This window comes from Abramis brama (assembly GCF_963993115.1).
Source record: "Abramis brama genome assembly, chromosome: 25".
In the NCBI taxonomy this organism is placed as follows: domain Eukaryota; kingdom Metazoa; phylum Chordata; class Actinopteri; order Cypriniformes; family Leuciscidae; genus Abramis; species Abramis brama.
Genome location: NC_139987.1, coordinates 18,197,533 through 18,222,272, shown reverse-complemented (window position 1 = coordinate 18,222,272; position 24,740 = coordinate 18,197,533). Strand labels below are relative to the sequence as shown.

The 24,740-nt window shown below is 36.4% G+C and overlaps 1 protein-coding gene across 4 annotated transcripts in view; it reads right to left on the bottom strand.

Annotated features, from left to right (window-relative positions):
- nbeaa (neurobeachin a) overlaps positions 1–24,740 on the bottom strand; it is a 138,958-nt gene that overhangs the window by 67,050 nt on the left and 47,168 nt on the right. For all 4 annotated transcript variants that reach the window (XM_084104026.1, XM_084104023.1, XM_084104024.1 and 1 more), the window contains exons 2-8: positions 17,104–17,335; positions 14,640–14,740; positions 13,239–13,334; positions 12,016–12,137; positions 8,011–8,137; positions 4,001–4,120; positions 3,417–3,563 (exon numbers count right to left, since the gene is read on the bottom strand). In XM_084104026.1, the coding sequence (XP_083960152.1) occupies positions 3,417–3,563; positions 4,001–4,120; positions 8,011–8,137; positions 12,016–12,137; positions 13,239–13,334; positions 14,640–14,740; positions 17,104–17,335 (945 nt within the window). The remainder of the gene's footprint in view (positions 1–3,416; positions 3,564–4,000; positions 4,121–8,010; positions 8,138–12,015; positions 12,138–13,238; positions 13,335–14,639; positions 14,741–17,103; positions 17,336–24,740) is intronic.

Sequence of the window (24,740 nt, the reverse complement as noted above, 5' to 3'; positions counted from 1 at the left end):
ATAAACAAATATTTTGCAGTTTTTTGATGATATCACTTTTATTTATACAAACTAATATAACAATAAAAGCAATATTTACCCAAATATTGTTGTTTTTATAATAATTATTACGTACCTTAATAGTATTAATCAAATAAACATTACTAAACAAAAAAGTATTTACTTATTTTAATAAAAACTTTTAAAATAAATATTTCCATTTTTTTATCGATTCACTGAAATGGACTGTTAGAACTGATTCATGGAAACAAATAAACTTTTATGACTTTCATTTATATGGACAAACATAATATAGAGCAATATTTACCTACATATTAATAATTAACTAAATAAAATATGAATCAAATAAATATTAATAAACAAATTATAAATCATGTTTTTACTAAAAAATATTTAGTAAATGTCAAACATTTTTGAGTGAGGATTTAAACGAACTGTCAAAGTTTTGAATCAATTCACTGAGACGGATGGTTTGAACTGATTCATGGAAATGAATCAAACTGAAATGAACCAACGCAGTTTCTGCTACTGAGGTTTAAATCAAAGAGGTTATTAAAAAATAGTCTAATGAGATAGACTAATAAAAACATACCTAAATTAAACTTTGTCAAATAAAAGCACATTGAGATATACATCATGTTGCTTAATTTTATATCAACAGCAAAATCAGTGTTAATACATTGTGAATATTAGAAATATCGGCCTGTCCTGTTAGGCAGCAGCCAAAACAAGCTGTGCTTTGCCTGATGAAAAAACAACGCAAAGATTAGAACTGAGAGATGCTGTTAATCATCTGTCCATTAAGCCATAATGTACAATAACATCATCTGACTGAAGTAAACAAAAGCTGCTTATCATCAGATCATCTGACTCGGGTAAACAAGCCCTGTCCGCACGCTTCCTGTGAGCTTAGCTTAAATTAGGGAGCCTTGCGCTTGGCTGGACGGAAACATCGTGCGGGAGATTTTTCAGTTAAGGGAGAAAAATCAAACTTGACGGCTTGGATTTCCCCTCAACGCTCTTCTCTGAAATACAGCTATTAACTGGTCAGCCAGAAAGATGAGACAGCGATTAACATCACTTATCCATCCTTTACTCTTTGTTTTTATACCAAGGAGGGATTTTCCAAGGCTTCATCTACTTTAAGCGCTGCTTTGGCATAAACACTTCACCCCATCAAGCAGAAGCCGCAATCGGTTCCCACATGCATATAGACCCGTGAGACAGGCCCGTCTGAGAGGTGAGAGTCCGGTTAATGAACGAGAAGAGAGAAGAGAGTGGAACATCAGGTATTATTAACAGATCTGTCAGGGAAATGTAGAGCCGGTGTAATGAGAAAGTACTTTAGCACGGCACACGTTTCAGGAATAGCTTTCTCAGCCCAATGTCCGATCACTGAACTCCTTCACAAAAATGGAAAGCATACAAAACAGATTGAGAAAATGCACTGCAACAGTCCAGGCTTTTATCAGTTCACCTGGAAACACAACCAAAAAACACATTCTCCAATTCATAGGTGCACTCCTGACATGACAGCATCTGTTAACATTAGTTATTGCACTGTGAATGAACATTTTTACTAACATTAACAAAGACTAATAAATGCTGTAAGAATATATTGTTCATCATTGTTAGTTCATCAATAAGATAATAGCTCCATCTAAACTTTTTTTTTATTTCAAATAATTTTTCCAGCTTATTCATTAGCAAAATGTGAAAACTCTATGCCAAACTCTACTGAATCATCCCAGTGTTATTTTATAATTATGTATATATTTATGTACTATAATAGTATAAAAAATAATATATATATATATATATATATATATATATATTTTTTCTTCTTCTTTTTTCTTTTTTTTTTCACTGACTAGTTTTTATTTTTATTTCAGTTTTAGACATTTTGGTATTTCAACTTATTTTATTTTAGTTAGTTGTTGTAATGGCAACATTTCTAACTTAAAGCTGGAATACACTACACGACTTGAACACTAGGCATCATAAACTTGCCAACTTTGTAAATGGTCACAGAGGAAAATCTGTTACGCATGTTCTGTTCATTTTATTGGAACACTGGTAGTAGGACAGCTTGGTTTCAGTAGCGATGCGTCATATGCTACGATGTGTGTTCTAAAATTGGCTCATAATATCGAACATGTTTTGACATCCTCCAACTGGATGGAATCATAGGCCCTGTTTACACTAATGTGTTTTCGTTTTAACACGGCGTTTTAAAATGAAAACAACACTTGTCCATAATGCCGTTTCAGAAACGATCTCAGTACACACTAAATGGCTGAAAACGCATGTCACATGATCGTTCATGCACACTGGGCATGCGCGTACAAGTCTAAACAGTTGCCGATTGATGCTGCTAAAATGGACAACAAAGTCAGCAAAGCTTGCAGATCGTTTACATGGTCGTCAAGGCTGGTCTGTTACAAAGCCGTTGAGAGCGACGGCTCTGGTCTGTTATTGTCGTGTTCAGGTAGCGTAGTGTGGTAGTTAGTTTTCAAAAGTCTCTGTTTTGGTCCGTTTACACTGAAACGCAACCCCGGACTTTTCAAACTAAACCGGGGTCTGCAGCGTTTCTAAAAGTCTCCATTTTCGAGGGTTGAAAACTCTGGAGAAGAGTAGACGCCAGGCGTAACCGTAGCAAAAGCTATGCGTTTTTTGTAAACAGGGCCAGAGTCTGAAGCTAAAAAAATCTGCAGACTGGTACAGACTTGCGTCACCATCTAGTTAACAAAAAACAACCCTGAATCCCCTGCTAAGTGTCTCTTTATCTGAGGAGCTGCATTCAAATTACATTTGAGTGACTTAAGACTTAAGAAATCACTTAAAAGGTTTAATTTTAGTACATACATTATCATAGAAACCAAGTGTCTAATGTTTAATGCAATTTAATGTTACACCGTATAACGCTGTTAAAGGCTCAGGGAATGAGGCTCAGGAACACTCAACGTAACTTTAATAAAAAAATAAACAAACAACAAAACGAAAGTAAAGCGGCAGCCCCTCAAGGTCGACTGCCACATAAATTAAAACAAAACACCAACGTAAAGTCCCATGCAGGTCCTCTCTCATCCTTTACTGTCATCAGCCTTCTTTTTATGCTTCCGGAGTGACACGCAGGTGACGCTCATTAACACTCACACTCCGTTCCCACGGGTCTCTGCCCTGCCTGCTTCTCGCCACACACTGCCTGTCAGTTTCAGAACTAATCCATCTGAATATTCTCAGCATAGAGTGTAATTACGGCATAAAGTAATTGGTCACAAAACGCTAATTTTGTACTTCAAAAATCAAGCAGCAAAGATGGAGGAGTTTCTCACAGCAGCGCAGCACTCTCCCTGTACAACTAATGACCATTATACATTCAGACACTCTCTCAGAAGTGATCGCAGGGGTTGTACCTTATATCCGGGTCCGAGCTGATGAATGGCAAAGATCTGCGCGGGGTTCAGCGCCTCACTGAAGACATAGACAGCTCCGAGCTGCCCACAGAACACCCGGTTAGCATCCGCAGTCTCTGAAGAGCCCAGGAAACATTTATCATAACTCTGCAGGATGGGAGAGAGGAAGAGAAAATAATAAAGATAAAGGAAGAAAAAAAAAAACAGGAAGACAGACACCAAAAGTGGTTCAACGGATTGGGAGTTTTCTTAAAAGGCCCTCTGGAGCAGTTTACTTGCTATCTTCTTGCTATCATCTTGTTCTGATTAGCTTTAGCTAGTCTAGTCACAATGTACTTTAAAGGTTTGCCTTAGGGAAAGAGGGATACTATGGCTTTTCCATATCTCTTTGATCCATAGAGACAAGTGCTTATCTGAACATGTATCATTCGAACCCTTCAGGTGCAATATTTTTTAAAGCTGAGGAAAAAAAGTTGATTGCAAGTTCATGATTTTGGCAACGTCGAGATGGTCCTGTGCTTCTCGAGGCTGTGTACCGGAAAAATGAGAATGGTGGGAAAGCTGCTCGCAGCACAAACACTTACATCATTGGTGTTGACGTGCCACGCCATGTCGCCGTAGGAAACCAGCTGGCCATTGACATAGCAACGGATTTCACTATTCCTCCAACGGTTGTAGATGTGGACTATGCTGATCATGTACCACTGCAGGAGAGGACAGGAAGTAGAAATAGGTATTCGATATTCACACAGCCAAGCATGAAAGGTCATTTACTTAAAATTCTTAAAGGTACAGTAGCAAACATAGTGTTCTTTATGCAAGAACATTTCCACCACAGAATAAGAAAACTTAATAAAAAGGTAATAGAGTCAAACAGTGCCAGCCTCCTTTTTCAGCAGCACTGGTTTTAGAAGTATATTTTTCCATTCATTTTTCCAATAGGGATTTAAAAAAAAAAAAGTCTTCATAAAGAGTTATAAGCAATGAAATTAGCCAATCAGCAACGAGGTGATTCATAACATTTGGCACTTTGATTTGAAGCAAAAAATTTATTGAAAATCCGACAAAAGGACAAAGGTATAAGACTGTGTACTTAACAGCTTTACTGAGGGAAAGAACTACAATCCCAGAAAGCATTGCGAACAACAATCCACCTTGATGGATTACAAATGTTGAATTTATATATAAAGACAATGTATTTTAAAGGTCCCGTTCTTCGTGATCCCATGTTTCAAACTTTAGTTAGTGTGTAATGTTGTTGTTAGAGTATAAATAATATCTGTAAAATTATAAAGCTCAAAGTTCAATGCCAAGCGAGATATTTTATTTAACAGTCGCCTACATCGAACGGCCCGTTTGGACTACATCCCTCTACTTCCTTCTTTAATGACGTCAGTAGAACAGTTTTTTGACTAACCTCCGCCCACAGGAATGCTCCCTCAACTCTACCGAAATTTGTTTATGTACTTGCGCACTTCTTATAACTTACTGTGTTTACTCAGCTCTTACGGTGATTTTCTGAAGTAAAACTGACGCTTCATCGTTTGTGTGATGTACAATAAACTTTATTAAACTCATCAGTATATGTTTGATCATCATTCAGACAGCAGACTTGTAGGCTATTAATAAATAATGGATACATACAAGCAGATGACAAATACGTTATAATAACCGTAATTAAACTACTAAACTATACCTGTTCCATCTCTATACAGCACTCTGACTCTGTAGGCATTATGGTCTGACTCGAAATGAACACCGTTACTGAGAGTTTCTGATATTATCATCATTCCGTGAGATGAAATTGTCCTGAGAGACTGAGCGCGAGCTCGTGAGGCTCCGCCCCCTGGGTCGTCCAGCAGCTGCTTATTTGCATTTAAAGGGCACACACTAAAACAGCGCGTTTTTCTGAGCCCCAAAAAATGACAATTTAAACATGCTGTAAAAAATGATCTGTTGGGTATTTTGAGCTGAAACTTCACATACACACTCTGGGGACATCAGAGACTTATTTTACATCTTGTGAAAAGGGGCATAATACGGGACCTTTAAGTTTATCGCAAATAAATATTCAAGTATTTTGAGAGTGTAAAGAGATCGACATGATTACGCCATTCGCAGTGCTTCATGGGGATGGGCGGAGCTAAAGAGCTATTTTGGTGTGTGTTGCTTTTTTTGACTCTCTGATAAGTGTAATTCTCTGTACAGCATCATGGGTAATGCAGTTTTTCACCAGGGATTCCACTGTTAAACAATTATTTTAAAAAATAACACCTTGTCTACACAAGAGGTGAGCGACTTGCAATTAGTGTGTTGCGACTTTTCTGTCACAATTCTGACTTTTAGAGTTTATATCTGGCAATTTTGAGTTAACAATTGCGATTGTTTTGCACATAATTCTCATTTCATTTCTCACAGTTTTGAGTTTATATCACATTTGAGGGGTGCGTAATTTTGTGGATGAAAGGATCAGTCTATATCATGAAATGCTTATTTCAGTATTTAATAATACTGAACCATTCCTTCAAGTTTGGACCAAGAAAATTCAGTGGAAATGACCCGGCCCCAAAATGAATATGTTTAAATAGATCAAACACATAAAACATCATCTCATTACATGCTTCTAAACTGAGAGCTAAATTTACTAAAACAGAATCATTCTGTTTGATTGCAGCAATGCTAAAAGCTGTTTTGGCATATGAATTAAAGATCAGAGCCCTGACGTTTGAAAGCTCTCCAGCGAGGAATACAACAGCACGGATCACGTAAAAGTGTCAACCATGTATCGTAATTCAGATAAATAACTGTGGCTCGTCACAGATCAGGAGATTTAGATAATGCAAACTTCTTCAAAAGGCCTAATTTCCCAAATATCCTCTCCACCTTCCAAGCATGTTATTAAAACGTAAGGCGATATTAGCTGGGGTGACGGGGGGATAAGCCAAAATCTGCTAGACTGAAAATCCATCCCATAACTGAGATTTCATAGCTTTTAATGCCAGTTAAGATTTTATATAAATCCAAGAGAGGGCTGTCTTTGTCTAGACTAGGCTTTGAATTTTGCAAATACACTATATGAATCACAGCCCTAGAGTAGTCCATTGCTGAACTTTTCCTCTGACCCCTTGTCTATTGACCAATAACAAGCTGTGAACAACTGTGCTATTTAAGTTCTGGACAGATCTTTTAGCTCAGTTCAATTCAATTACATTTCTTTTTTGTTCACATCTCTGATCCTCTCTGATCCCTTGTTTTGGCTCTTTTCTTCCCCTCTTTAATATCTAAGGAAGCTTAATATAAATCTAAGAGTGACTAACAAAGTGGTTGATTAAAATCCAGCCTTTTTGTCCCACCGCACTGTTTCAATAACAGAACAAAGTGCTGACTAATTGGGTTGGGTTGTGAAGTTCATTGTTAGGCCGAGTACACATTTTCTCACACTAGCGTGTGTGTGTCTGGGCGAAGGGGGTATAGCTTGCATTCTAATTGGCACACAACCCTCCCTTGCCGTCCTCCTCGGTGAGCAGACAGGACGAGGTATCATATTCAAACATCCCTTGCCAAACTGATTTTCATTTGTCGTTTAACAACTAGTGCGACTGAGCCGAATTCATCCCACTGGGACAGTAAGAGGAGCCAAGTTATCAAAAACCAGATGTTGCTGTATCAGCCCACTCTGAGTGAGAAAAAAAAAACAAAAAGAGAAAAGAAGAAAGAAAAGAGCGATAAATAGGCAGATCTTGTGTGCTAAAGGGGAAAAAGGTGCAATGGGAATAAATCCCTCTGGAATTCCCTTTGTTCCTTAAATGCAGAAGCTATCAAATCAGAAGGTGCTTTAGGTATGGCTGACTCAGTGGACATCAAATTTGTGCAAAGATAAAGACAGAGAGCCAGAGAGAGAGCCAGAGAGAGAGAGAGAGAGAGAGAGAGAGAGAGAGAGAGAGAGAGCCAGAGAGAGAGAGAGAGAGAGAGAGAGAGAGAGAGAGAGAGAGAGCCAGAGAGAGAGAGAGAGAGAGAGAGAGAGAGCCAGAGAGAGAGAGAGAGAGAGAGAGAGAGAGAGAGAGAGAGAGATGTGGTTTTATACAGCTGCTGCTGCCAAGGGGCTCATACAGTTATTTGTGCTGATCACCTGATCATTCACTTCCCAGATATTCCCAGAGAAATAACTTTCAGGACAATGTTTTTCATATTGAATCACCACTTTAAGAAATTATTATTTTTTTTTCATTATAATGTTTGTTGTGAAAAAAACAATGCTCTGTACATATAGTTCCTGACAGTTACACTTTGACTTCATATTTGTCTTCACCCTAGTATCCAATTTATCATATTTATTTGAAGTCGTGATGTAACTGAAGTAGCGACAAATCTTTCTTCCATATTGTAATTTACATCCAAGTGGTTTTCGAAAAGAGAATAAATTGTGGTTCTTTCTTTTGGTTGTTGTTTGGATGGAGGCAGATTTGAATGTGGGCTTGCAGTTGATTACTCCACTTATGAAAAATAGTAATAGTTATGTCACAAATGAAAGAAAAGACCATAAATGTGTACTGTAGTCTAGTTATGTCTACTTATGTGTGTAGACAAAACTCACCTTCCTGGGCTGGAAGTCGTACTTCACACAGTGTTGAAAGCCTTTCCCCTTCGACTTCAATGATGTCACAATTAAACAGTTCCCCACAAAGTGCGCTGAGTAGCCAATCCCTTTGCTGGTTCGAAAACTAGGGGACAAAGAAAAGAGGAAAAAAGTGATTTTACAATGCTTGATGAACAAAAAAAACAAAAAAACGGCAATATGAAACAATATTTCAACATTTTTAAAGGCAACCACAGGGTTTCATTCAATATGAATCAGCAAAAACAAACTCTAATTATATTCACAACATTCTCCCTGCCTCAAACAACTCAAAAACCTCGTTATTCAGTCCATGCTACAGAATAATCTGATTTCAACACTTTTTCCAGGAAAAAAATAATTTCACTTTTATAGTCAGACATGGAAACTCATTGAAAATATGGAGGGAGGATGTCAGGCTTTATTCTTGGCGGGAAAACAAACATGGCTGACTGAGTCATTGGCAGCAGTGATTGCTGGGAGCGCTGGCTGCTGTCGATAAGGTGACTTGCTATCAGTCGGTGCCGTTTCTCTCGCTCCGCGCCTGCACGGCTACATAATTCTATGCTGAGCTCACCACGGTAACATAGAAACAGGATTACATGCTGATTTAACTGAGGTCAGTGGCCCTCAGACTTCTGAAGTGGTAATCTATACCTTCAATGTCTCCGCCTCAATACAGTGCAACCGCTGCTGCCCCAACATGGAGGATATACAGTACATCATTCGCTGTTACAAATATTAAAAAAGACCACCTGGTGGTAATGCTGTTGCCATGGTAATGTTGTAGAACCATTCAAAATTGACATTAATCGCCTGAGGTGCACTGCTAATGCTAGGAAGACTGGACAAGATATATGTATACTGTGTGTGTGTGTGTGTGTGTGTGTGTGTGTATATATATATATATATATCAGTGGTGGCTGCTGGTTTTTCAAAGAGGGGAAGCTCATTTTCGGCCTACATCATAAAAATTATTTATACGTAAATTCTGCCCTACGTTCCTTTTCAAGAAAATGCTCTGTGACCCTGTCGTACCAACTAGGCGTCTTTTCCAGTGACTTGACCAGTGTCCTCTCATTGGCCAGCAGAGTTAGGTATAATTGTATAAATATAATAATATAATAAAGGTATAAATAATAATATAATAAAGTATAATAATACTACTAATAAATTATTTTAATAATTATTTTTTTTATTATTACAACTAATAATATAAAAAATATAATAAGTAATAATGTAATAAAGTTATAAATGTATAATTGTGTGAAATGTATTATGAACACTGGCAAGCAATTTCGACAAGCAAATACCAAGAAATAGGTTGCTGCAGTTTGTCTTTCGATTACACTTGCAAAATCCGCGATGGGACTGAGCTCGAATAGCTTCAGCGTCAGCGACTTTTTATTGTATGAAATAGCTGTCAATCAAAAGGAGATGCAGCCTTTCGACAGACCCACCAATCATCAAGCAGAAGCCTTGTCCAGGCCAGCCCACTCCTCATTCACCCCCAGAGACGCTGAGCGCCCGTGGGCGGGACATAATCGCAGCATTTATCCAATGACCGTCTAGTTTCGTAGCACTGAAAAAAACTGTTCAAAGAAGCCCCATTGAAGTCAACACTGGACACTGGGCTTCAACAGGGAAATGCACTGTGACGATACGGGAATGTATGAGAAGGAAATCGAGTCAGCCGACCTGCTATATGTAACTGATTCTGAACGAACTCTTCTTTGAGATGAACGTGTTCTAACGCATTTTTAGTCAATAAAATGTTAACACAATAGTACATATTTGACCATTAATTTTTTGACATTATAGGGGAAGCCGAGCTTCCCTTGCAGTCTTAAAGAAATCCCCACTGATAGATATATACATATATATATATATATACACAGTCATGTGAAAATGAAAGGACACCGTTTTGAATTCTATGGTTTTAAGTATCAGGACATCAAAATCATCTGGTCTTATGCAGGTCATACAATTAGGTAAATACAACCTCAGATGAACAACAACACATGACATATTACACCGTGTCATTATTTATTTAACAAAAATAAAGCCAAAATGGAGAAGCCATGGGTGACAAACTAAGTACAACTTGCTTGTAGAACCCGTTTTAGCAGCAATAAGTTGAAGGAATCATTTTCTGTATGACTTTACCAGTCTCTTACATCATTCTGGAGGAATTTTGGCCTGCTCTTCTTTACAACGTTGCTTCAGTTCATTGAGGTTTGTGGACATTTGTTTATACACAGCTCTCTTAAGGTCCCGCCACAACATTTCAGTCGGGTTGAGGTCTGGACTTTGACTGGGCCATTGCAACACTTTAATTCTTTTCTTTTTCAGCCATTCTTTTGTGTGCTTGGGATCATTGTCCTGTTGCATTGCACAGTCTGACCTTGGGGTGAATTTACTGAGACGAAGATTGGCAACTGTCTTGAATGATTTCCACTTGTGAATAATTCTCCTCACTGTAGAATGTTGGACATCAAATTGTTTGGAAATGGCCGTATAACCCTTCTCAGATTGATGGCAGCAACAGTTGCTGCTCTAAGATCATTGCTGATGTCTTTCCTCATTGGCATTGTGTTAACACACACCTGAAGGCTTCAGGACCAGCAAACTGCCCAAACTTCTGCTGTTATAGAGGTGATCACACTCGCTGATGATCAATTCATCAAAGGCATTTGATTAGCAGTGCCTGACTGCTACTCACCCTCTTAATTCATATGGAAGCAGTAAGAGTGTACTTAGTTTGTCACCAATGGCTTCTCCATTTTGGCCTGGTTTTTGTTAAATAAATAATGACACGGTGTAATATGTCATGTGTTGTTGTTCATCTGAGGTTGTATTTTTTATTATGCCCTGATACTTAAAACCACAGAATTCAATAGGGTGTCCTTTCTTTTTCACACGACTGTATACTATATATATATATATATATATATATATATATATATATATATATATATACATTTCTATTCATGTAAAAAGGAACACTGCATAACATAATTATATATGTGTGTGTAAATTCCTTTTGAAGAACTGCTGTTAGAGCCATATAGATAATCATTTTATTTATAAGCATGTGACTTATACATTTATATACAAGTCACATTTATATACACCCAATATATTCAGTGTATTCAAGTCATACATCTACAGTATGACTCTTTTCTTGGAATCAAAATCATGACCTTGGTACTGTTAGTGGCACGCTCTATCAGTTGAGCTACAGGAAATGATCATATAAAATTAAATTACAACTGTGTACAGTATACTACTATAACTCATTCTGCAGCCTTCGATAGAGTGCATCAACAGATCATCCTATCTGTTCTCTTGACACCAAGCATAATGGGAACTGCACTCCAGTTGGACTGTAGGTCCTTCAGGGTATCTTGAAGGGGATTACCAATGCTTTTGTGCAAGAAAACATGAGTAACATTAAAAAAACAGACTAAAGAATAAAATGCTACAGAAGTGTAGAATATAGGCCTTTTAACTTAGCACTGACATTAAACTAAAGGTCAAAACTAACAAGGATCCTCAGAGCTACTCTGCAAGGCATCTTCAGTTTACGCTACTGGTTTCTAAAAAACAACCAGAGGTTCTTCAGACATTCTCTTATGACATTTAGGAATTTTGTGAATTTCTCTAGTTTGCCCTCTGGTACGGCTTTTTTTGGTAACTGGAAAATAGGGCAGGGCTCATCACTCCTAAATTAGCAGTCTCTTCTTGTGGGCCAGCCCTGCAGAGACACTTACCACTTCAAACAGAAATTGTAATATAATATTTCCTATGCACAGATCTCCCGTTTCTACCACGCTGAGAATCTTGAGGCTCACAGGTGTTGGTCTTAGTCGCTCAGAGCTTCTGCAGTCTTGGCATTTATATTATAATGACTGACGACTGGTCAGCATTAAGCCATACTAGTACCTCTGCTCTTCCTTAATGTATCACACACATCATACTCACCAGTATAAGTATGGTTTATCCTTGTCTACATTGATATTATTGAGTGGGTCCATTCGGAACCAAGTGTTGAGAGTGAATCCGTTCTGGTAAGGCCACTTAGCAATTGGCGGCAAAGCAATGGCCTGCCGGGGGGCAAAACACAAGGGAATTAGAAGCTGCATATTTGCACAATTAAAACAGCATTTGCAGAACAAGCTGGCATATAATCAACTGTACAAATTTGACCTTGGTAAAATGGTATTTACTACATACAATTACATACAATTTGTACTCTAATAACAGCATCTGTGGTGTAGTGTTGATTACCACGGACAATATTTTCAGATAATTTGAGGTAACTAATTTCTCAGTTTGTACGAAACAAAGAAAACATTTACACACTTTACAGTGGAAGTCTGTAGTTGGAAATGTGAAGCTTCTATTTGTAACATGAATATGATTCAATAAAAATGATTTTAATATATAATAATGTATTAATATTATTAATATTTAATAATATAATTATTTAACATTTACATATTTTAAATGTACAAATACATAATTTAAATACACACCGTTCAAAAAGTTGGGGTTGGCAAGATTTTAAATGTTTTTTTAAAGAATTCTTACCAAGGCTGGATTTATTTGATTAAAATACAGTAAAAACAGTAACATTTTGAAATTTTATTATATAAAATGTTATTTATTCCTGTGATGGCAAAGCTGAATTTTTAGTATCATTACTCCAGTCTTCAGTGTCACATGATCCTTCAGAAATCTAATATGTTGATTTGGTGATAAAAACAAACAAACATTTCTTATTATTATTAATGTTGAAAACCGTTTTGAACTTTTTTTTTTTCAGGATTCTTTGATGAATAGAAAGTTCAAAAGAACAGCATTTATTTGAAATATAAAACTTTTGTAACATTATAAATGTCTTTACTGTCACTTTTGATCAAATAATTGATCCTTGCTGAACAAATGTATCAATTTATTTTAAAAAAATCTTACTGATTTTGTACAGTAGTGTAAAGAAGTGTATACATATAGTATAGTATAGTCTCTGCATATTAACCTGGGAAAGGAAAGTGTAGTGTAGAAAAAAAAGGTAAAATATTCCCTAAGAAATAAACAGCATGATTGTGTAGTTGGTGTTTTGTAATCATAACACACTAGTCTCATGCTAACGTCTGGAATGATTCTACAAAAGCTTTATTGTAAAAGGAGTGGGAGAGTCTCACCGCCGCACTGCGTCCTGGGAAGTTGAAAAAGGTGTCAGGGCCGTGCCGCTGAGGCATCTGATTCAGCACTGATAGGAGCTTAATGGCGTGTCTTGGCTAAGGGAAACAGGACACAAGAAGGAAGAGAACACTGTAATTAGTGAGAGAGAGAGAGTGATGAAAGGAAATTATAATGAGAGAAGACTTTGACAACGGAGGAAAAGATGTATATGTTCATGACATTCAAAAATAAATAAAATAATTAATGGTAACCATCATCAACGAGTAAACGACCCAAAAAAACCCCACCTCTAATTCAGCCAATCAATAGCCTGTCCATCAGTCTTAACCACGGCAGCACAGTTGAAAATCGATTCGTAGGCAACCTCAAACAGATGTGTCCGTGGAGAGGACTGGCGGACAGGAGATCATTGGCTGGGCTTGGAAGTCTCTAAAGGGAGCATGCTAATGATCTGCACATATCAGATTTTTATGAGTTTTAAGAACATATTTTAACATTCATAGTTTGATTCCCAATCTTCATCCCAATCCTTACGGTCACAAGTTATTAACCCTATAACGAATAAAACTTACAGCAGCCATTTTTTTCATGAATCGTTAATATTTAAAGGCCCACTGAAGTGCCTTGGAACGCACAGCTTTGTATGATGCGTTGATGTAATTTCCACTGAAACAGGAAGCTAAGGCGGGATGTATTGAATGGCTCCGCCCCCTTTTCAAATAGCCAATAGCGTTTAGTTTACCTCACAGACTGCAAGTCGTACTTGTCAGCACCATGGAAGCGAATCTGAGCGCTGATGATACTCTGGATTCAATAGTAGATGTGTGAATAAATTCTAGCCATTTCATTCTTAACCAACGTACAGTTGGAAAACGGAATAAAACTCGAGCGTTTGAGCAACCGAACACACATCTCCAACCCATATTGCTCCGTGACGTGTCAGAGGTATTTATAGCATAGGGAGCGGGACGCTTTCGATTCTAGAAAGCATTTGATTGGACAGAAGATGCGATGAGAAGCTGAAAATCCTGAAAATCCTAAAAATCCGTGATCCATTTTAGAGGAAGTGCGAGACTAAGTTTTGAATGCCTAAATGCAAATCTTGTCATTGTTTTGGAACACGCCATCTTATTCATAACCTAAAGGCTAACATATTCATACTAAAAGCTAAAAAAACGTACATTTTGATTTCAGGGGACCTTTAACCAATGAAAAGTTTAAAAAGAGCTTTTGACTAAACCTCATATCTCTATTGGATCTTCATAATGTCTGTCAAACCTCATAACTCCAACCGCCTCTATCGTGAATGAAGAAGTCCAGAACATTAGAAGTTAACTGCTTTCAGTGGCCACTGAAACTGAACGGCATCCAGTCAGTGTAAAAGGGGCAAGAAAACTCACCCACATGCCTCCGTCCCCCCTCAGCATGCTGAATAACAGCTTCAGTTCCTTCACTGTGATACTATAGCTGGCCAAAACCCCCAGCATGTCCACTAGGAGATCTGAGAAAGACAGAAAGAAGAGAATGAAATGACTCAGCATTATCGGTGCACAGAATTGCAGACTCATGAGGGTGATGTCACCCGGGGGCAAGAAGCCAATCGTTATCTTTCTGCTGGAACATTATCTACGGCAAGTTCTCTTGAGACCGTGGCTCTCAACGGCATGGAAACCCAAGTCTATTCATTCACATATCGGCTGTTATGGCTCGGTGTCAAACCGTCTGCTGATGTAATTTGCGAAACATCTGCGTTATGAATTCAGAAGCTCTTTAAAACGTTGCGCGAGACATGAAATAATCTAATTTCGAGAAAAATAACAACCCCTTAGCAGTGATGTTTGTCGTGGCTTAATATCATTGTAATTTGATTTTCAAAATAACCCAGTTACACGCCATTCACTCAAAGGCCACAAATTTGGTCAAAAATGGACAGAAGCTGGAAGCGTATAAGAACTAATTGTCTGATTAGCAGTGGAATTTTCTAACACGCGGATCTGTCTAAAGAACAGTTAGAGAGAAGCTTTCTCCCAAATGTGTTCACAGAGCCAATTTTACACATTACCCCTGCAATAAACGACGGCCATGGTCCACTGATCGTAATTACACAGAAATATTGGACACAGAATGCACAATGAGGGGTTTAGCGAGACAGTGGAACCTGTTTTTCTGAAACGTAACGGAGCCAAATCATAGAGGATTGGAACATATGGACAAGCATGTGATACAACAAAGATTATCACAGACATTACTGATTCTTTTCTCTTCGGTGAATTGGATTTTCATTTGACTGAAGTTTTTGAACCGAAGGCACTGGTGTAAACAATAGATATGTTCAGAACCAAAGTGCCTTGAAATCAGAGGGCCCATGACAAAGAAGAGGCGTATTTACCACACAAAGGTGAGTTTACATAGACATGACATAAACAGTTTTAAACAGGAATAAGAATTGTGGGGAACAATACACTTAAAATCACTGCACACTTACAAGATCACACACAGAACCAAAATCCAAATGCTGCAATACTGCAAAATAATGTTTATTTTATTATGAATTCATTAGTAGTATTAATTTATTATAATCATTATGAATTTATTATGAATTAACAAATGCATTATTATCTGTTATTATCAATAAAAATAATAATAGTGGTAACACTTTACAATAAGGTTCCTTTATTAAACATTAGTAAATGTATTAACTAACATGAACTAACAATGAGCAATACATTTACTACTGTTTTTGTTCATCTTTGTTAATGTTAGTTAATACAAATAAAGCTGTTCATTGTTTGTTCATGTTAGTTCACAGTGCATTACCTAATGTTAACAAGATTTTAATACAGTTTTAGTAAATGTTGAAATTAACATTAACAAAGATGAACAAATGCTGTATAAGTGCAGTTCATTATTAGTTAATGTTAACTAATGTAGTTAACTAATGAACCTTATTGTAAAGTGTTACCATAATAGTAATATTTTTTCACACAGAACCAAAACCACCAAAAGATGCTGCAAAACAATGCTTATTTTACTATGGATACTAACAATGCTATTATCATCAATAATAATAATGATAATACTAATAATGATAATAAAAAGTCATTTTTCCACACAGAACCAAAACCAGCAAAAGATGCTGCAATACTGCAAAATAATGTTTATTTTTATTATTATAATATAATACTTATAATATAATTATGATGGTAATTATTATTACATTATATAAATACCTTTTTATTATTGTTGTTTATTTTAATATAATTTCGTATTAGTAATAGTAGTAATAGTAGTAGTAGTAGTATCAATAATAATAATAATAATAATAATAATTATTATTATTATTATTATAAGGCATTTATTTTACAAAGAACCAAAACCACAAAAGATGCTGCAATACTGCAAAATAATGTTTACTTTTATTTATTATTATTATATAATTATAATATAATGATGATGAAAGTTATTATTATATAAATTCCTTATTATTATTATTATTATGTTTATTTTATTATAAATAATAATAATTATTATTATTATTATTATTATTAATAATAGTAGTAGTAGTAGTAGTAGTAGTAGTAGTAGTATCAATTATTTATTTTACAAAGAACCACAAATACTACAAAATAATGTTTATATTATTATTATTATTATTATTAATAATAATAATAATAATAATAAATACATACATTTTTTTCAATGCTCCCAGGACAGCGTTTCTGGTTATCCCACCTATTGAGGGCATTGGCCAGACATTTTCTCTTTATCTATAACCGTTTATTTGAATGTACAAGCCAGACATTGACTTCGAACTTTTCATGTCAAGTTTGGATCCTGCCCTCTACGCTTTCCTTCAGTGCTCACCAGCAATCATGTCGTCGACGGAGCTCATCTTCTGCAGCACCTGCTGGATGAGCCCCACCTCTGTGCTGGTCTGCAGGTTGCGAACGCTCTTCCGCAGGATCGCTGTGAACATGCTCCAGATCTCCGCCTGGCAGGTGACGTCACAGTGCTCCAGCAGCTCCACCATGCAGGCGATGCTTTCGGCATCCTGGATGATGAAGTTCATCTCCAGGTCAAACTCTCCACCCACCAGCTGAGAGAGAGAGAGAGAGAGAGAGAGAGAGAGAGAGAGAGAGAGAGAGAGCCAGGGTTATTCTCAAATGAAATTACTGAGGATATGCTCATTGTATATTTTCCGCCATAATGATGAAGAAAAATGCACATCATGATGATAATTTTACTGTTAACTCTTTTCATGCCGTTGATTTTCTCTCATTTATGACAACACCCCCCCACCTTTGACAAGTTTTTCCGGCAATCGACCAATTTTTCACTGTTACGGTAGGGGGCGCTATTACAGATTTTTTACAAAAAAGTACATCATCTCTGGATCCAAAATCAAGCAAAGAAAACGATCTGCGTGAATCAGGAGTGGATAAGATAAGTAAGCTAAAGTGATCATCAAACATTCAACAACTTATAAATCAAAACGTCTACAAAACAGAGAAAAAAAATGTCGAACCCAGGAAGAGGTACAGGACAGTACAGGAGTTGATGGACGCGATCTATACTCAATCTATGTTTTGATTATCGTTCTGAATCCTATCCGGACAGAGTTTTCTCTGCTTTTTATTCAAAATGTTGTATGTTGTTGTTGTTTTTAAAATAAAACTTCTACACATTCAAGTGTTGATTTAAAAAAAATAATGAAGGTAGAATATTTTTTTTAGCAGAGGCTCTGTTCTTTCTTTTGATAGGACTGCTCACATATTCATACAACAAAATATTCTGGGGGCCATGAACATTTTGTGAATATGATAAATAATGCTGCTGCTGGCTGGCAACTTAATATGGTAATATATATTACTGCTAACAAAAGAAAATAAAAAAATATGTAATTTAAAATGTTTAAATGTCAAGAGCAAAAATTGCCTAAAATTATTAAATGCAATACTTGACCAAGTTTCATAAAAAACAAGAATTATGATGGCAAACTACTAACTAAACACATAAACAAATTAATAAATTGGATGGGAGTAGGTCAAGTATATTTATATAGCATTATTATGCAATACAGATTGCTTCAAAGCAGCTTTACAGTAATCAACATCAGTGTTGCAAAATTTCCATTCAAATAATTTGAATTATAGTTACAACTTAAATTTGACCTTTAAAGCAGCTCTACAGAAGACAATACACAGTAGCGTCATTATTCAGCTCAGTTTAATTCAATTATTCAGTGATCTGATTCGACAGGTGTTGGTGAGATTGATATGTAGGACACAAGGTGGATGAGATGGACAGAGCAATGTAATAAGGACATAAAAATAATGCAATTAGAGAATACATTAATTTGAACAGAAAAGGGAATTGGAAAGTTTGTGTAAGTGAAGTGAATGAGGGAAAAAGCAAAGGAAACAAATAATATAGAGAGAATTATTAAAGGAGCAGTTTTGAGGTTGCTACCGTAGAGAGCAGCACTCTGTCTGATAAATAATGATTTAGATTTGAGAGGGTCATTTAATTCTGGGGTAGAAAGAACATAATGACCTCACACACACGCTTGCCCTCTACGACTCAAACAACACACTGGAAAGGAGAGGAATGGACAAACCAATCAGAGATTGTTCCTGCTCTGCAGCAAACAATAATCAATGGCATCAGTCTTGGAGTTCAACAGGCATGAAATTGGCCAGCTTTTGGCCATGCAAACTCCAAACCTAGCAGGTGATTTGGAAAATAAAGGCTGAAATTCCTGAAAATTACATTTTGGTGCGTAGAGAAGGCGAGGTGCTGGGAAAACTATTGATTTTCACTCTTTGTCTGATACAGTCAAATTGGGAATGCTCTGGAGCTTTAGAACATTTTGTAATTGGGCCGTCGATAACCTTAGCACATGTAATTTGTCCATGCCCCTCACCTTGACCGAACATTCACCTTGATTATTTGTAATATCCATGTGAGGACCTTAAACATGACTTTACAACCATTAAATAAGGTCTTCAATTTGATTCAGATAATCAGGATAATATTGTGAGTTCAACCACTACTTTTAATGTACTCAATACTGGCACAGGGGTGTCCAATCCTGCTTTTGGAGGGCCACTTTCCTGCAGATTTTAGCTCCAACACACATGCCTGGAAGTTTCTTGTGATCCTAAAGGGTTAAAGGGTTAGTTCACCCCAAAAATGTAATTCTGTCATCATTTACTGTAAAACTTTCATTCATCTTCGAAACACAAAATAAGATATTTTAATGAAATCTGAGAGCTCTCCATTGACAGTCCATGCAACTACCACTTGTACACTTAAAGTTCATAAAGAGATTGTAAAACACGATTGCTTTATATGATGAACAGATTTAATTTAAGCTGTTATTCACATTTAAACATTCATCAACTCGCGCTCAACTTTTTGATGCGACAAAGTGGTAGTTGTGAGGACCGTCAATAGAGGGACAGAAAGCTCTCAGATTTCATTAAAAATATCTTCATTTGTGTTTCAAGGATGAACGAAAGTTTAGAAAGACATGAGGGTGAGTAATTGATGACAATTTTTTCTTTTTTTGGGTGAACTCAACCTTTAATTGGCTGGTTCAGGTGCGTTTAATCAACATGCACAACTGCCAAATGTTCTATATATTTTAATCACAACTTGTAATGACTGCTTTATTGAGATCATCGTTTCTGCCTAAATGAATATGTGATGTTAGCTAACTACATGATTTGTATTATCTTAGAACTGTATTATCTTTGACACACACACCTCTGATAACAAAATTACTCTAAATTGTAATGCAGAAACATGCATTTTCTGTAAAGCCGCTTTGAAACGATATGTATTGGGTAAAGCGCTATGCAAATAACTGTGAATTGAGCTGAATTGAATTAGGTCTAGAGTTAACCTCAGCTGGATAGTGGCCCTGCAGGAGCAGGATTGGACAGCAATGCACTAGCCTGAACAATACTCTATGCACGTACTTGAAGGCTCCTAGCTATGCAAATTTGATTTCACGCATCACTGTGTTCCAAAATGTGTCAGAATGCATTGCATTGTATTCTCAGTGCCGCAAGGTTGCCGTAGCCGGCGTTACTACAAAATTGTCTTCTACGTTCATTTTTCTCCTTTAGATCATCTGCTGTTGTGATGAAAAACAGTCTGATGAGAATCTTGCTGAGGAAGTGAGTTATAATTAGTGAATGCTTCTGATAATAGGTTTCTAGCTGGTCAAATCTGGTCTGACTGAGGTAGATAACACAGTCTGCCATCTTAAACTGGTGTGATCTGTTTTTCTCCAGGAGGGTGAGACAGGATTAGTTGGAAAGTGTTACCACGGTATCGTCCCATTGAACTATTTACGATCCATACAGTGCAAAAAGAAGGACAGCGGGGATGAAATCCTATTGATTTGTCATGGTTCATCACTCCCAGTGGCCTTTAGTGAATAGATGATTAATTACGAGACGTTTACTCATCAATAATTGCCTCTGAAACCCAGAGAGACCAGGGGTTGTTTTTTGTGAACAACCAAAAACGCAATTAAGCTTTCAAACTAATGGTTTGTAAGAGGGCTACAAAATGAACATGTGATCTTGCACATTGAAATCCATAACATTTAGGGACATTGCCAGTCCAATGAAAATAAAGCTGATAAACATACACACTAAATTATTGTGAAATCAGTAGAATACTTCATATAAGGACGCAGTATAACAAGAATAGACTTTTTTACCTCCTACACACAATGCTTATGAGATAAAACAGACTTGCACAAACACAGTTTCTTTTTGACCCTTGAACACTGACAGTGGTGTCAAACATTATTTTTAAACAACAGCAGAAAGCAGAAGCTGTAAAAAGAGATCAGACATAAGAGCAGTACAGCCTCCAGCACATTAGCTCACAATCTCCTCACCACTTCGCTCATGTTTTATTACAGTGGGAACAGACTTTATCTGTTTAAGTTAATCATGGCAGATATGGCGGATGGGATCAGGAAACAATCCGAGCCAGGTGCGTTACGCGCCACGCTAAATCTCTGACCGATGTGTCGATTTTATCTGGAAAATGTAATTCAGCAGATGTTCTGAGACATTGCGATTTAGTATATTTCTGATTCCTTAAATGTTTATCATATAGGTTCAAAACGCTTCAGCGAGATAATTAACGAATATTAAAAAACGTGAACACATCACTCCGTCCTTGGTCTCTTTACATTGGCTCCCTGTACAATATAGGATTGATTTTAAACTTCTTTTATTGGTGTATAAATCTCTTCATTGCCTTGCAATGGATCTGACTTATTATTTATCAGATCTGGAGTATCAGACAGGAAGAACTTTGAGATCATCAACTCAAAATTTGCTGAAAATTTGTTTGCCATGGGCTATTCATCCTTTTGATGATCATTTTTTATTCTTTTTATTCTATTACTATTTTGTCTATCTTACTGAGATGATGTAAAGCACATTGGTCAGCATGTGTTGTTTTAATAGTGCTATACAAATAAAAGTGACATTGACATATATTTGTACATAATGATGCTGTATTTGTGTGGCAATAGAAAGACTATTAGATTTAAAAACAGCCCCTTGTACTTCATGTATGAGTTCTCCAAACTCAAAAGACTCTTAGAAGAAGAGCTGATATCTTGGGAAAAGGACGTTGCAATAATTGGGTGCCAATCATTGTGGCCAACGTGAAATAGAGAAAAACTTTTAGTTCATAATGTGAGCTTCCCCTCACTTTCAATTGTTCTACTTCAATGAAAGGTTCGAATTTTGTGAATTTTTGAATGAAAGATCAAAAGGATAAACAATGCAGATTTATTTTCACAGCTGCCTTTGCTCATATTTACCAAGAGCACTGATATATAGTGTGTCTACCAGTCAAAAGTTTGGAAACATTACTATTTTAAATGTTTTTGAAAGAAGTCTCCTATGCTCATCAAGCCTGCAAAAATACAGAAAAAAACCTGAAATATTGTGAAATATTTTTACAATTTAAAATAATGGTTTTCTACCTGAATATACTTTAAATTATAATTTATTTCTCTGATGCAAAGCTGAATTTTCATCAGCCATTACTTCAGTGTCACATGATCCTTCAGAAATTAATTCTAAAAGGCCTATGCTGATTTGATATTATCAAAGTTGGAAATATATATATATATATATATATATATATATATATATATTTTGGAACCTGTGATACTTTTTTTCAGGATTCATTGATGAATAAAAAGTTACAGCTGAATAAAAGAACAGCATTTATTCAAAATAGAAATCTTTTCTAACAATATAAATCTTTATTATCACTTTTTTATCAATTTAACATCCTTGCTGAATAAAAGTATTAATTTCTTAAATAAATTACTGGCCCTAAACTAGTGGTGAACTGAACAGAGGTATAGTGTATATTGTTACAAAAGGTTTCTATTTTAAGAAGGTTTAACTTTTAATTCATCAAAGAATCCTGAAAAAATATATATATTTATATTAAGCAGCATAACTGTTATATATATGCTGGGTTAGTGTTAGGGCTATACCATACACTTAAAAAAAGAATAAGGCACAATATGTTCTGACAAACATGTGCTAACTGGGAATGCTAATTCCCATCCCTCACTTCAGAGAATAACAGCTGTAGACATAAGCTAATGTATAACACACTAACTCATTGTCTGAGATTACACTCCACGCAGCACTAAAGCAGTTAGCAACAAATTATTTTTCCACATGGGTCCCTTCCTCTACTCCCACTCCAAATAATCAATTACATTCCAGACAGACAGTTGTGTTTGGAAGCTGGCTAATTCCTCTCGAAACGAAACAAGCCACAAGCCCAATAATGAAAGGGGGTAGAATCTGATTTGCACAGGCTTTTCCAGAGCTGAAAAACAACTGTGGGAAAATAAAGCAAATCATGTTCTTAAGTGCTAAATTACTCAACAGATAACACGATAAACGGAGTAAACCCCTTGTTAGCGACAGATGAACCTCATAAGTTCTCCAAGGTTGGTGCATTTGTTGATCAATTTTTCTTTAGGTTGGAGGTTTGAAGGGTGGCTTTTGGGAGAACACTTGTATTTAATGGAGTACAGAATAAATTATTCGAAGAACAAAAAGCCTGGAAGTGAACTAATCCGTGCTTGCCCACACATCCATGCAAAGGCAGGGCCAGTTCACAAGCATTGATTCCCTCCATACAGAATCCATTAGCCAAAATTAGGCCAAAGCCTTAAGGTAGCGAGCTGCATGGGAAGAATTAATTCTCCTCGTATTGAATTTCTCTTTTCCATTGAGGATTCCAATTAGAGCACGGGACAACATCTCCTCACAAGGTAATATTTCGACATCTTCATTTTCCTGGACGAATAGACAAATTCAAATCATGCCTTTAATTAGGAGCTCTGATTACATGCTGACAAATACAATAGAAGGGGCAACTGTGAAGGACTGAACATCACTGATGGTACAATGCTTAACATATCAGGTTTCCTGGCAACCATCTATTCTACAATGCACCATGAAGTCCATGTCCATTTTGAGAATGTGAGTACCATGCTAAATATATGACATGGCAGGAAGAAAGGAGAGCAGGCACTGATCAAGACTGAAGAACAGAGGCCTCACTATATCCAACTGGAGAAATCAGCTGTAGGAGTTATGTGGGTCTGGAGCTACTGCAAGATTGTTTTACCATGACGCAAACACAGAGCAATCTGACAGAGAGAGAGAGAGAGAGAGAGAGAGAGAGAGAGAGAGAGAGAGAGAGAGAGAGAGAGAGACAGAGAGAGAGAGAGAGAAATATCGCTAAGCCACCCCTCAACCAACCCTCCACTTTAACATCTCTATACAAACATCACAAAGCCTGTATGTTCTGGATGCTGTTGTACTGTGAACAAGCCCATTTGTTTTTTGAGTTTCAATCTGAAGAAGATCCAGTTCTGTAACCCTGAAAAAAGTCGCCCATAAGGCATGTGTATTTTGTGGATAAGCCAATAACAGGATGGATTGCGACAAGTGTAAAAAAGCAACGAATCATTTTATTCAGCAAGGACTCATTCATTTGTGAAAAAAAGACAAAATAGCAGTTTTCACAAAACATATTAGGCAGCACAACTTCTTTTAACACTGATAATAAGAAGACATGTTTCTTGAGAAGCAAATCATCATATTAGAATGAATTCTATGAAGGATCATGTGACACTGAAGACTGGAGTAATGATGCTGAAAATTCAGCTTTGCATCACAGGAATAAATTACATTTTAAAATATATGCAAATAGAACACACTTATTTACAATTATTTTATATTTTAATAATATTTCACAATACTACTATTATTATCATTGTATTTTTGATCAAATAAAGGCAGCCTTGGTGAACATAATAGCCTTTTTCAAAAAGCAAAAAATCTTACCAACCTCAAAGTTCTGAACAGTAGTGTTTCTACAAAATAGGAATAAAAGTGGACTATTTAATTTGATTAGGCCAT